The sequence below is a fragment of the Camelina sativa genome, chromosome 4 (genome assembly GCF_030686135.1).
Source record: "Camelina sativa cultivar CO46 ecotype springtype chromosome 4, ASM3068613v1".
Classification (NCBI taxonomy): domain Eukaryota; kingdom Viridiplantae; phylum Streptophyta; class Magnoliopsida; order Brassicales; family Brassicaceae; genus Camelina; species Camelina sativa.
The window spans coordinates 5,167,486-5,181,070 of NC_141883.1; the positions used below are offsets into that span (position 1 = coordinate 5,167,486).

At 34.6% G+C, this 13,585-nt stretch overlaps 2 protein-coding genes across 2 annotated transcripts; both read left to right on the forward strand.

Moving 5' to 3' along the window:
• The first annotated feature begins 593 nt into the window (after nucleotides 1-593).
• LOC104779871 (uncharacterized) lies at nucleotides 594-2,814 on the forward strand. The gene has a single exon (XM_010504290.3). The coding sequence runs from the start codon at nucleotides 776-778 to the stop codon at nucleotides 2,621-2,623; it is 1,848 nt and encodes a 615-aa protein (XP_010502592.2). The 5' UTR covers nucleotides 594-775; the 3' UTR covers nucleotides 2,624-2,814.
• Nucleotides 2,815-9,197: 6,383 nt separating this feature from the next.
• On the forward strand, nucleotides 9,198-12,462 carry LOC104779872 (polygalacturonase At1g48100-like). Its single transcript, XM_010504291.2, has 7 exons — nucleotides 9,198-9,517; nucleotides 9,598-9,891; nucleotides 10,102-10,134; nucleotides 10,229-10,436; nucleotides 11,082-11,163; nucleotides 11,268-11,376; nucleotides 11,743-12,462. Exons 1-7 carry the CDS (start codon nucleotides 9,266-9,268, stop codon nucleotides 12,172-12,174), a joined length of 1,410 nt encoding a protein of 469 aa, XP_010502593.1. The 5' UTR covers nucleotides 9,198-9,265; the 3' UTR covers nucleotides 12,175-12,462.
• The last annotated feature ends 1,123 nt before the right edge of the window (nucleotides 12,463-13,585 follow it).

A 13,585-nucleotide genomic window follows, 5' to 3' on the forward strand; every position in this document is an offset into this window, starting at 1 on the left:
ATTGAAATATATTATTTAAATAGATCATTTAGATGAAAATCAGTTAAGATGATGAAACTGGAACTTCTCCATGACTTCTACTAATTTCTTTCTCTCCATAATGAATGAACCGTGAGTATGGGCTGAACTATATATGCCCACTACCAGCAAAAACTAAACCCACGAAAAGTTTGTTTCTTTTAAGGGTTAAGCCCACGAAGTATATTGAAAACTCCACCAAGCCTATTTGAAAATCTAGAATCAACCACTCACAAGCAAAACGCCACATGCAGCAACTTAATAACAACATCATAGCAATGATTATAACCTAAACCTACACACTTTTTCCTAGATTTTGTTTGTGTATTACATAAGCAACAACATAAACTTATCGCATATAACAACAATATGCCCAATTCCTAAAAATGATACTACCAAGAATGTTTGTTAAATCTCGAACTAATGACCCCTACGATTAACTTCATTAACGCTTCTTAATTCTGTATTGTATTTAATTTAATCTTTCCCCACACACATTAAATTAAATTTACTTAAAAAGGAAACCAACCACACACGTAAGCCGTGAACTTCACGCGCCGGTCAAAATCAGAAAGAAACTGTAGAAAAAAAGCAAAAGAAAAAAACGGACTTGACTTGACTTAACTTAACAATGGCGAATACGACGATGAACCTACACTAGCCACCACCACCACCAGCTTCAAGTGTGAAAAAAAAAAAAAAACCCTAGTAATCGAGAGAGAGAGAGAGAGAGGTGGGAAGAAGAGCGACTCTTTTAATGGAAGAAGAGAGTCGAATTGGAGACGAGCTCTCCAGTTTGATAATCACGGCGGAGCGACTCCGTGTAGCGGTGGATGAAGCTGAATCGTTCAAAACAGAGTGTCGTGAGCTTGGTAAACAAGTGGATCGTCTCGCTCAAATGCTTAGAACGCTTGTTCGGTTCGTCTCCGGTTCTCCTCAACCGGTTTACGACCGTCCGATTCGTAGAGTCATCGTCGATGTTAAGAAGAATCTAGAGCGAGGTTTCGCTCTCGTTCGCAAGTGTAGGAGACACAATCTGATCCGGCGGGTTTGTACTATCATCAACGCTGGCGATTTTCGCAAAGTGGTTAACCTTCTGGAATCTTCCAACGGCGATGTGAAATGGATTCTGAGCGTGTTCGATTCCGACGGTGACGGAAGTTTCGGCGGTGGTGGGATTGTGATTTCGCTTCCTCCGATTGCTACGAATGATCCGATTTTGCCTTGGGTTTGGTCTTTGGTTGCGTCGGTACAGATGGGGAAACTGGTGGATAAGATTGACGCGGCGAATCAGCTCGGTTCTCTTGCCGGAGATAATGATCGGAACAAGAAGATTATTGTTGACGAAGGTGGTGTTGCTCCGTTGCTTAGGCTTTTAAAGGAGAGTTCATCAGCGGAAGGGCAAATCGCGGCGGCTACGACGTTAGAGTTATTGGCTTGTGATGGGGATAAGGTTAGGTCTATTGTTAATGAACTCGGTGTTCCTATTCTTGTTCAGGTTCTTGGTGATTCTTCTGTTAGAGTTCAGATTAAGGTAGCTACATTGGTTGCAAGAATGGCTGAGCATGATCCTATTGCTCAAGATGAGTTCGCTAGGCAGAGTGTGATTAAGCCGCTAGTTACGTTGCTTTCTTTGGATGTGTTTGTCGATGATCTTCATTTGAGTAAGCATAGTAGTATTCACTCTCTTGTTCAGATGAACAAAGATATTGAGAAAGATCCGTCTTTGAAAGTTTATAAGCCGTTTAAGAGTTCTAAGTCGAATGTGTATCGTGACATTGGCGGTAGTGGAAGTAGAACAGGGAATTTTAAGAAAGAAAGGGATAATGAGAATCCTGAGGTGAAACTTGAGCTTAAGGTTAATTGTGCGGAAGCTTTGTGGATGCTTGCTAGAGGCAATGTAGCTAATAGTAGGAGGATTACGGAAACGAAAGGGTTGCTTTCTTTGGCCAAGATTGTGGAAAAAGAAGTTGGTGAATTGCAGTACAATTGTTTGATGACTCTGATGGAGATAACAGCTGCTGCAGAGTCAAACGCTGACCTTAGACGAGCAGCTTTCAAAACCAATTCCCCGGCTGCTAAAGCTGTTATTGACCAGATGTTATGGCTAATCAAAGACGTTGATAGCCCGATTCTGAAAATCCCAGCGATTCAATCTATCGGGTCGTTGGCGCGGACATTCCCTGCAAGAGAAACGAGAATGATCGAGCCATTGGTCCAGAAACTCGGTAGTAGCAATCAAGAAGTGGCGATAACAGCTGTGATTTCGTTGCAGAAATTTGTCTGTCCCGAGAACTTCCTCTGCTCACAGCACTCTAAGAACATCATCGAATACGGGGCGATCCCGTTACTGATGAAACTGATAAGGAACTTCGAGCAGCAAATGCAGCTACAGTGTCTAGCGCTGCTTTGTTACCTTTCGATTAACGCTAGTAACCACGGGCAGCTGGAACAAGCCAAGGTTTTGACGGTGCTTGAAGGTGCAGAACGGTTGGCGGGTTTGCAGAACATGGAGTTGAGAGAACTTGTATCGAAAGCGATATATCAGTTGAGTCTATACAATGCAGGAAGCCATAGTCAAATGCTATCGTATGGTGGTCCTTAAAAGCGAAGAAGATACAGCTTACAGTTTGTTGGATTCATGGTACAGACAGAATCTTCATTGTTAGATTTTTACAGAGAAAGAGCAAAAGCAGAATCTCTCATTTTGTGATCGTTGATTGATCAAAATCCTTCATTGTAAATGAAACGAAACAAAGATAATTAGATGGAAGGGTAATAAAACCTGCTTTGCCCTGTCTGATTTGCTTGGAAACCATAGGATTTTAGTAAAAAAGAAAAATGAAATTTGCTATGCTCGAGTTGTATCTTATGTCGCCCAGTCGAATATTACAGATGCGTGTGTGGTTGTCTTAGCCGTCACAAAATTTAGCAAACAATGGATCTGTGGTCCCATTTAGCTGCAAAATTATCATTTTAGTAGACACAATATTTTAATCAAAAAAAATAAATAAGTAGACACAGTATATATTTGCATTTTAAAGTAACGAAAACTATTAATTAAATCTATATTAGTATCAAACCTTAAAAAAAAACGTAGACATATCTATCATGTCATAGATAGTAGTATATTTTGAGTATATTTGTACTTGAAAACGAAGTTAATTTAGGTTTAAGCATTTTTATCGGTTTAAATCTTGAAACTCTTCAAATGGTTTGCCATTTTCATGTTTTCTATCACTCCATTCAAGAGCATGTAATGATCAGAATCCTGAGTGTCGACGTATGCAATCTCTTATTTGATTAAATGGTAAATTTCCTTTTTTATAGTGTTTTTGTAACTAGTATTAGAAAATAACTAATGCTCATGCAAGAGTTTAAAATTTTAACATTATCTTTATTTGTAATTACTAATATTGCCCCTAGTATTCATTTTCTATAGTATCGTCGTGTATGTGATTAAGATATTTTTTCTGTTTTAACAGTATCTAATTATGTTTTATTAAAACAATAGTCCAACACATGTTTGGGGAACACCTTTGCCACAACTACGATCAAGAATACCACTGCTATAATTCTTTGAGTACTAGCATATATAAAAAGAAATCCAATCACTTCCCAATACCTATATAAAGAGAACAAGTAACAACATCACAACGAGAAAAGTAATCTAAATCATGTAAATTGGACTTTTATTATTTAAAGTTTGCTATAATAAAGGATTTCACCATGAGAATTAAAAGAAAAAAAACATGAATTCAGACATTTTAGACAAATAATCATGTAATATTGGGATGGACAAATACAATTCATGAATAGAAAAAAAAAAACAAACAAACAATTGAAGTCGAGTGTACAAAATTTGTTAGAAAGCAATGTTACTTAGATGAATTAGTTTAAAAATGACATTCATCGATTTAAGGTATTAACTAATGATCTCAATTCCATAAGAAAATATATTAATATTCTTATATTGTTCAAGTGAAAATATCTAAGTGAAGAAGAAGAAGATGAACATGGAGGAGATGGAGCCAAAAAGAAGAGCCTTGTTGTGACCTCTTGGGTAGGCGAGCATAAAATTGCTTTCACAGAAACAGTGGCAAAGCTTCCTTCCCAGCTTCACACAGCAACTGAAATCTTTCGTGAAATGAATAAAAAGTTTACTTCCCTCATGCGCAAGCAAGTCTATGGTTACGACAAACGAGTAGGGTTCATATTCGCTTCTCGAAATGCTGTTTATAGATTTTAAGTGGATTTTATTACTTTGTTCCTTAAACTCAAGCTCATAAACTCAACATAGACTCAAACAAATTGATAAAAATCTAAACGCATAATAAGTTTGATCACTATATAAAGATCCCTAAGGATTCAGTCTTTAAAGATAGTTATATGATGGAGCAAAGTTGTAGTTGTAGATATAAACCATGAAGACTAGTTAGACCTGTATTATTTAAGAGATTATTATAGATTTTGCCAATTTTTATTCTAATTCTTTTAAATCTGCTATTTTCTCTAAATATTTTAGATCTATCGTCATTATTGGCCACTCTAAAAGCTATACATTTGTGATTTGTATTTTATTTACTAAGATACATACTTCATAGTAAATACTAAACTTTTTAAAAATGGAATAAAAGAAACTCAAACTTAATGTATAAATTGTATTTTAAAATATTGAAAATGGAAAATCCACAATTGTGGCTAAGAAAAGTGGTTTTTCATAATTGATTCATTATTTAAACCTATTTTTATTTTTATTTTTTGTTAAAAGGTATTCAATTATAAAAATATAATGTCCAGTGGGCTATTTCCGGAGTAGGCCCATACAGAAATCCCAAAGGGTCGAACTCGTTTACATCAAACCGGACTAAACTGTTGGAAAAACAAAACCGGCCGGATTACAACAACCGGATTAAACCGGTACTACGTGAAACCCTAATCTACAAACGAAGAACTCGTTTTGCAGCCGCCATCCATAATTGCGGATACTCGACCGGAACAGGACCTCCGACGAGCCTGGACGACGGTAACCGAATGGAGATGGTGATCCAAGATCCATTTGCCATCCCGCCACCGTAGAACCGTTTTGAGAAGGAGGAAGAGATCCGATCTGTCATTTGTTGTGGAGGATCCATGCTCAGTCGTGAGAGAGAGAGAGAGGCAGCAGGGAGTAGATAAGAGGACCGTCGACGGTGGCTTAGCTTCACCAGATCAGAGATTACCTCCCCTATCATAACCAATCCGGTGAAACCTCCAGAATTTCCGATCTCCAGATCTATCTAACCTCTTCTCTTGTTCTTCGCCGTGAATCTCCCTCTTCCGCTCCGCGTAGCAACACCTCCGATAGAGCTCTTTACCGTTAGCGTCTCGCGGATGCTTCTCCTCTCCACCGTTCCCTTGATTTCGTCCAACAGCTTCGTCGGGATGATGCAACAAGTCACGAATGAAGAACCATGGACCGGAGGATCATCACCGCCACCGGAATTGACGGAGGACCCGGCGTCGGCGCACGAGGTTGTGATCAGAAAAAGAGGCTTTTGAGATAGAAAAATCGCCGCGCGTGGGATTCACTCGCCCGATTTTTCTCTCGACTTTCCAAATTGTGTTAACCTATTTTTATTTTGCTATATCTAATCTACAATCGTGCTTAAAAAAAAGATCTGATGTGGCGTTCTTAAAAAAACAAAAAAAAATTTGTCACCAAAAAGTTTTAATTCATAAAGTAAAATATCTACAATAACATTATTCCAAAAAAGAAACTGAGTAAAAAGTATAATTTATTTTAAACATAATAGTATATTTTCATAAAATTATTAATCGAACTGTCAATATCAAAATATTTAATTTATAACAAACTATTTTTGGATAGACATAGCCAAAATATTAACGATGAAGACACAGTTCAAAGCCACGGGCCCACGGTTAAGAAGATAGGAGATGATGGTTGGTTGCATATTTATCAATCGTGTCTTCTCCTAATTGTTTTGTTCCAATGTTTAATGGGAACATGTTGAAAAAACTTACTATTTATAAGTCAGTAAACGACACATAAGCAGGTAGGTACGAAATGATTTGATTTTGATATGTTAAAACTTAAAAGACAAAAGATTTGATAAACAAGCGTTTATTGTTGTTTTGTTTCATTTATAAGTTTTAAAACGAATGCGTTTTCTTTTCCTTTTTTTCAGCTTAGCATTGAAGGTTTTATTTGCAAAAGTTATACTATATGTTTGGTTTTTAAATAAGACTTCAAATTTTTAAATAATTTTCTTTCATTTTTATATTAATTGCCTGACTTTTTCTGTTATTCGTCTAATAAAATATATTGTTACGCGTAAAGTAAACATATATGTAATTGATATAAGCTTAGATAATATGAAAAATATATAAAAATAAAACTATTTTTAATGAATAATATTATATATATACAATATTATGACATAATACTTTGAACTGGTATATTATTTTCTGTAATTATTGATTCATCTTTTTGGCTTATAATATTTAAGGAATTATGTTTCTAGGACAATTTAAATTTAATCAAAAACTCACGAAAAATCACTAGAGAAATAGTGGTGTATTGCCAACTTAATTAGTTTGTCCTAAACTCATAACCTTTTAAATCCACCAAACACCCAACTTTGATTTTTGTCTTCTTTTGGCAAATTAATATTAATCTCTTGCACTGTGATATAAAGGGTCATAATAATAATTCTTTTTGTACTAGATAATTATTGTTTCTTTTCATAGTTCTCTCCATAAATAAATAGTCAATTATTGTTTCGGAAAGTTTTTTTTGTTTTAATTAGGTCTGGGTATTCGGTTTCGGTTCGGTTGTGTTCGGTTTCGGTTAGTTTGGATATAGTGTTATGATAGCTATTTTGATATTTTAGAAATTTTGGTTCGGTTCGGTTCGGTTCGGTTCGGTTTCGGTTCGGTTAGTTGAAGAGATAACCATAACTAACATAAATTATATTGAAATTAACCAAATAAACATAATATAACCAAAAATAACCAAAGATAACCGAATATAACCGAAATTAACCAAAAATACATTATAAAAATATAAAAGGGGGAAAAATATTGATCCGATTTTACAAAATAGTATTTAACTTTGTAATTTCAAAATAATAACATTTAAATATATTGATTATTTAAAATATTTAATTGTTTTGAATGTAGAGATAATTAATATTTTAAGTTTATTTTATAGTTTTGTATAATATTCAATATATTATTTTAGGTATATTCTAGGTTTTTGGATATTTTGGTTAACTATTTAATTGTCGGTTCGGTTCGGTTCGGTTTCGGTTAGTTTAGATATATGATTTTACTAACCATTCAGTTATTTGAGGAACTTCAGTTCGGTTTTAATTTGATTTTTTTCGGTTCGGTTCGGTCAGTTATTTAGTTAGCGGTTATTTTGCCCAGTCCTAGTTTTAATCATAACTCTTAAATTTGTCGGCTACAATTGACATAGTAATATAATGTAGTACATATCTAAATCATGGATCGATCTGCTGTAACACGAAAACGATGGTAATGGAAAAACAGTTAGGTTACAAGTTCAATATTCAATCCACATATTCTAATAAGACTTACAAGATGTAAACTTTTCTACTACTTAATTAGTGTTGTGTTAAAAACATAGATGTAATGCAAATTTTCCTTGATTAACTAAGCTAATTAAGCACATTTGAATTTGTTAAACTAGCGAAAGTACATTGAAGAGATTTAAACATTTTTTCGGAAACCAACTTTGTTTTTTTGGATAAGGTCTTTTTTTACTTTTATAATGAACAGGGGGTGTATAACGGTTGCTTATGATTGAGGAACAAGCAATTGCTACAGATCATTCCCCATTAACTCATTTTTATTATTACGCAACAATTCACCACCTTTTCTATTATGGGGTCTTTAAAAAAATTATCCATAACATAATCTATGTCATATTATTAATTAGCTATCAGCTCTTTGTTTTATTTTAATACTAATATGCAGCCACCTTTATCTATATAAGTTAATTAAAATTAGGAGGTTTCATGGATTTTTTCGTAATATATAAAGAATGTACATAGAGATACATGAATTGCAGATTTCTGGTCATTTATTGTAATGCTTTTAGTGCTTTTTAGTTGGCATTTGTGTTTGTGACAAAAAAAAAAAAAAAAAAAAAAAAAAAAAAAAAAAGTTGGCATTTGTGTTACCATTTTGGATTTTGTGGAGCAACACGCTTAAAAACTGGTCTTTACACTATTTCTCATCGTTCTGTTAATTTGGAACTAATTCAAGAATCAAAAAGGCTTAAAATTATTGTTCATGCATGAGAAACTATTAATTAACAGTAGACCCAAATAATGTATTTTAAGCCTATGAAAAAGTGTTGAAAGATAGAAATTAAGTGCCTCGTACGTTGGTTTTGCAGTTGTCTGTGTAGATTTTGACAAATATATTTTATTCTAAGATGTGTTAGACTGTACCTAAATGTATGTTTGAAGAAAAAAATCCAGTGAACTTTTAAAAATAAATTGGCATGGAGAACCATATTTGCAAGATATATGACCCAAGTATTCGAATCGTCCCACATGGAGACATTGACAAATTTGACTAATATATATAATAACATTGGTCTCTTCATTTTTTACCGATTGGTTTTGAGTTCCATACCTATATTTAATTACTAATACCGAAAATGAAAGTGTTGTGACGCGAATAGAAGTATTTTTATTTTGCACTAGTCAATTCACAATTTTAAAGATACATGTGCAAAAAGTCTCTCGAGAAATGAATTTTGTTGTTCTTTTAATATCACACATCGTAGATAAATAATGCGTCCCAAGTTTAGGAGTACATTAGATTTCGTAGATAAATGAGTGCCAAGTTAGGAGGAGAAGAAGTGCAATAACATAAATTAAACTGTGGTTGTTGCATACTTGCATGCATGAGTTTTTTCATTCATTGTTGCTAAAAGAAAATTTGGATGTATAGTAAATGTCAAAATCAGCACCTTACTTCAGGAAGAATCAGATTTACAGCCTATTTAGATATATAAGTAGGTCATATATTTACTTAGTCTTTTTTTGCTCGAGTTTTAAAGGGCATTTCTGAAAATAATACAAGAGAAAGGGTCGATTCAGTAGAACTATTGCTATATAATACCTTTCTTGTATCCAATTAATGCCTTTCACACAATACACCAACACAAATAATCAAATTAAACACAACAAAAAGTTATAAGAAATAAAATATGAAGACAATAAAGAGTTCGCCTCTTTTAGCAATGCTGCTCGGTGTCATTATCGTAGCCGCCGCCATCTCCACCATCTCCGTCGAGGGTCGTAAACATCACGTCAAGAAGATCAAATCCAAACACCGTCGTCATTCCAAAACTACCCCTTCCGGCTCTCCCGCACCGGCTCCTTACCCGTCCACCCACGATGGCGTTTTCAACATTCTCTCCTTCGGTGCCATGGGTGATGGACTCTCCGACGACTCAAAGGTACGTCGTCCATATATTTTCAAGCATTTCGTTTTCGTTTGCCATTTGTGTAAAACATTTTCTAATCGAGAGGTGGGCAGGCATTGGTCGGAGCGTGGAAGGCGGCTTGCAAAGTGGCCGGTGGGAAAGTGGATATTCCGGCAGGGAAACAGTTTTTAGTGAAGGCAGTGACACTGCAAGGTCCGTGCAAGGATGATACGGTGATTCAAATAGAAGGGACCTTAGTGGCTCCGGAGAAGATAGGGTCGTGGCCTAAGTCAAACTTGTTTCAGTGGCTTAACTTCAAATGGGTCAGTCACGTGATCATCCAAGGCTCAGGGACTCTTAATGGTCGCGGCTCTAACTGGTGGAACTTGGACACTTATCAGACTCAGGTACGCTTTATTTTGATTTCGATGCTAATTTAAAATACTAATTAGATCACTATACTGAGAGAGTGAAAAATACAATATTTTATTATAATTGCAATCAAGATTAAAAGAATTTAAAACGTTTTGCTGTATGTTCGTTTGATATATATTTTTTTGAAATTGTATTTTGAGATTAATTTTAAGTTTTATTTGTGATTTGTTTCCTATTTTCAGTCGAGAAAGTATATCCCACCAATGAAACCAACGGTGCGTAATTAAGTCTATTTTTTTAAAAATAATTTTATTTTAACTTAAGTTTCGTAAAGTATTTATTGATGGCTTAAGTGAAGTATACGTATAGGCACTTAGGTTTTATGCAAGTGAGAACGTGACGGTCCGTGACATAAGCATCGTGAACAGCCCACTGTGTCATCTGAAGTTCGATGACTCGGACGGAGTCAAAGTCAACAACATTACGATCTCGTCGCCGGAGAATAGCCCTAACACCGACGGTATTCACCTCCAGAACACACGTAACGTCGAGATTCAACACTCTAACATCGCTTGTGGTAATTCATATTCTCTTACTTCAAATTCCATTTATTTGTTTTATTCATTAACTATATTTAATTCCATAGATTTTGAATTTTTCATATGATCACGACACCTAAGATTTTGAATTATTTCATCATTATAGCGTTCCATTGTTCCAGTTTTATGCGACTCTATATCCATTATATATGCAATTGGAAATACATGTGTTATGTGTACATACATATATAGAAGACTATAACAATACATCTTTTTATATCACTGAACATAGTGGTTGTCACGTTGTAGACGCCAAAGTGAAAGAAAAAAAAGTCAGGACGACAAAGATAATGTAAAATTTTAAAAGTACTATAGAATAAGGACATGAAACAGGAAAAGACATCATTGGCTGAATAAAAAAGATAACACTTAATAACGGTATAACTGTCACCAAACTAACTTTTTATGCAAACAAGCAAGCATGCAGAATGAAAAGGCTCTCTTCTCTTTAATCTATATAACTCATATTTAATATATGAATTAAGAAAGGTTACATGGACCAGAGATTCTAAATGTTTAAAATACTAATCACAAATCAAAAAGTTATTATAATAGTTATATACTATTCAGTTATTTTGGGGAGGATTTAACTCTAAATTTTCTATTTTAATCTTGTTAAACAGGAGATGACTGTGTATCCATCCAAACCGGCTCCTCCAATGTTCATATCCACCACATCAATTGTGGCCCTGGCCATGGCATCAGGTTTATATTTAATAATACATTTCCATTTAGTAATCAGTATATTACTTTTTTCAATTTTTACTGATTTTTATTTATGGTATTTGTTTTCGTTTGTGTGATCACAGCATAGGTGGACTAGGGAAAGATAAGAGTGTGGCATGTGTTTCTGATATCATTGTAGAGGATATCTCTATACAGAACACTCTTGCCGGTGTTCGAATTAAGACTTGGCAGGTACATCTTATAATTAATATAGAGACGACATTATTACTTATAAAAATGATAGTGTCATCCCTGACCCCAAGTAAAATATATGAATCTAAAATATGATATTATTGAAGTATGCAAAAGTAAAAGATAAAATAGTTGAGGCTTTTTATGAAAATTTTGTGTTTCTAAGAAAACCCATAAAACAACGCAAGTCTTTCTACGTAAACGAGTCTAATCTGTCTTTCTGTTCAATGTTTATGTTTTGCATTACATTTTTTTTAATATATAATACATGAATAACGTTTGTTTATGGTTAATCTATCGGATTCGTTTTTCCATTTACATGGTAAACATTTAAGTGAATGACGTGTATATATGTATCCGCTGCAGGGAGGATTGGGGGTCGTGAAGAACCTAACATTTTCGAACATACAAGTAACGGACGTGAAGGTTCCAATAGTAATCGACCAATATTACTGCGACAAGTCCACATGCAAGAATCAGACTCGTGCAGTGTCGATTTCCGGGGTCAAATACAACAACATTGTAGGTAGCTTCACGGTGCAACCGGTACGTATCGCATGCAGCAACAACGTGCCATGCATGGGCGTGGATCTTATGGATATAAGGCTAAGACCTTCTGGAGGGATCAGAGGGTTACAAACTCATCAGCAACAACAAGCTTTGTGTTGGAACTCGTACGGCAAAACACAAGGGCCTTTGGTTCCTTCAAGCATTGGCTATTGCTTGAGGAAGAGTAATATTGGTGCTTATTATTCACAAAAAGTTGCTCGGTCCTATGACAATATTTGCCCTTCATAAAACCTTAAAAATCAAAATTTAAATTTAGGTTTTCGGTGCTAGAGGTCATCAGATGAGTTCTAGGTCAATAACGCCACCGATTCTAGGTATTATTTATGTTTACTATAATTCCTTCTGTGTTTATTTTGGGAGATCATGATGTATCCTTTTGCTTCCCTTCTGCTACTTTTTGTGGATGTGAGAAGGTGATGGCCATTGTATCACCTTTTTTTATTTTATTCCATAGCGTTATGATGATGTATGTCCAATTTCAGAGGTTTAATATTACTTTACATATTGCTTGTAGTATTACACCATCTAAATTAGTCCAATGGAGTTTGGTATGTGAATTGACGAGCAATGGTTTAGTACTTTCCAAATCCATGTTCAGGATTTATAACATCTTGGTTAAGTTGTTTTTAGTCATTTATTATATATATGCTAGTTGCCAGTGCCGGACCAACAGAATCCGGGCCCAATACGAATTGCCAGAAAATGCATCTTAATTTTTATAGTAGTGTAAAATTATAGATTAAAAGCAAAACCAGTTTAAACAAAATTCTTGCTTTTAAAACAGAGTACATTTCAATCATCTTGGAAAGAAGTAACAACAACTTAGGCTCCGAATGGTGACTGCGATCAGAGCGGCCAAATCTATCAACGGTTTAGACCACCTCAAAAATAGGGTGGCCAACAGACCGCTGCGGATCAACTCTATTTGTACACAAACGGTCCGCAGTTGGTCTGCAGCGGTTTTCTTTTTATTAACTTTAAACCACACCGCTACAGACTGTATTTGATAAATGGTGAATAAAAAGTGGTCTAATCTGCTGATGGATTTGTCCGCCTTGACCGCTGCAACCATTCACACCCTTAAATCTTCTCAAATAACTCTTCTTGTGTTTTTCCGTGCAATCATTTATTATTTTTGTACATTAACAAAGACCAAAATATATCTATTTATATAAACTAAATAATTTTTCGTGGAGCTCCTTGAAAGTGGGGGTCCATTGGAATGTTTCATATCAATATGCTCAAATCCCGCACTGCTAGTTGCATAACTAAAAAAAAACAAGACTGTAAAGTGAAATGTGCAAGCTTTTCTTTTTATTAAAACTAAATTAGCAAGTTGATCAACAAAAAAATGTATAAATTTGGGAAAGAAAATTTAGAAGGAGAAAAGGCTCAATAAGTCAGAATTAAGAGAATATTCATCACGAGAACTATGAACGTAAGAACTTTTCATTTCCTTAAAAGTTACAAACAAAAAAAGAATATTTGTAAATGATTTTTTAGTGGAGTTTTAGAAGCACTTATTAATATATAATACTAGTACTTAGCCTTTGGTGGAAAGGCCACATTCTCTTCTATAATTTTATGGCTACGAACTATGAAACCTAACTTTTGATATAATAATAATCATCCATCAATC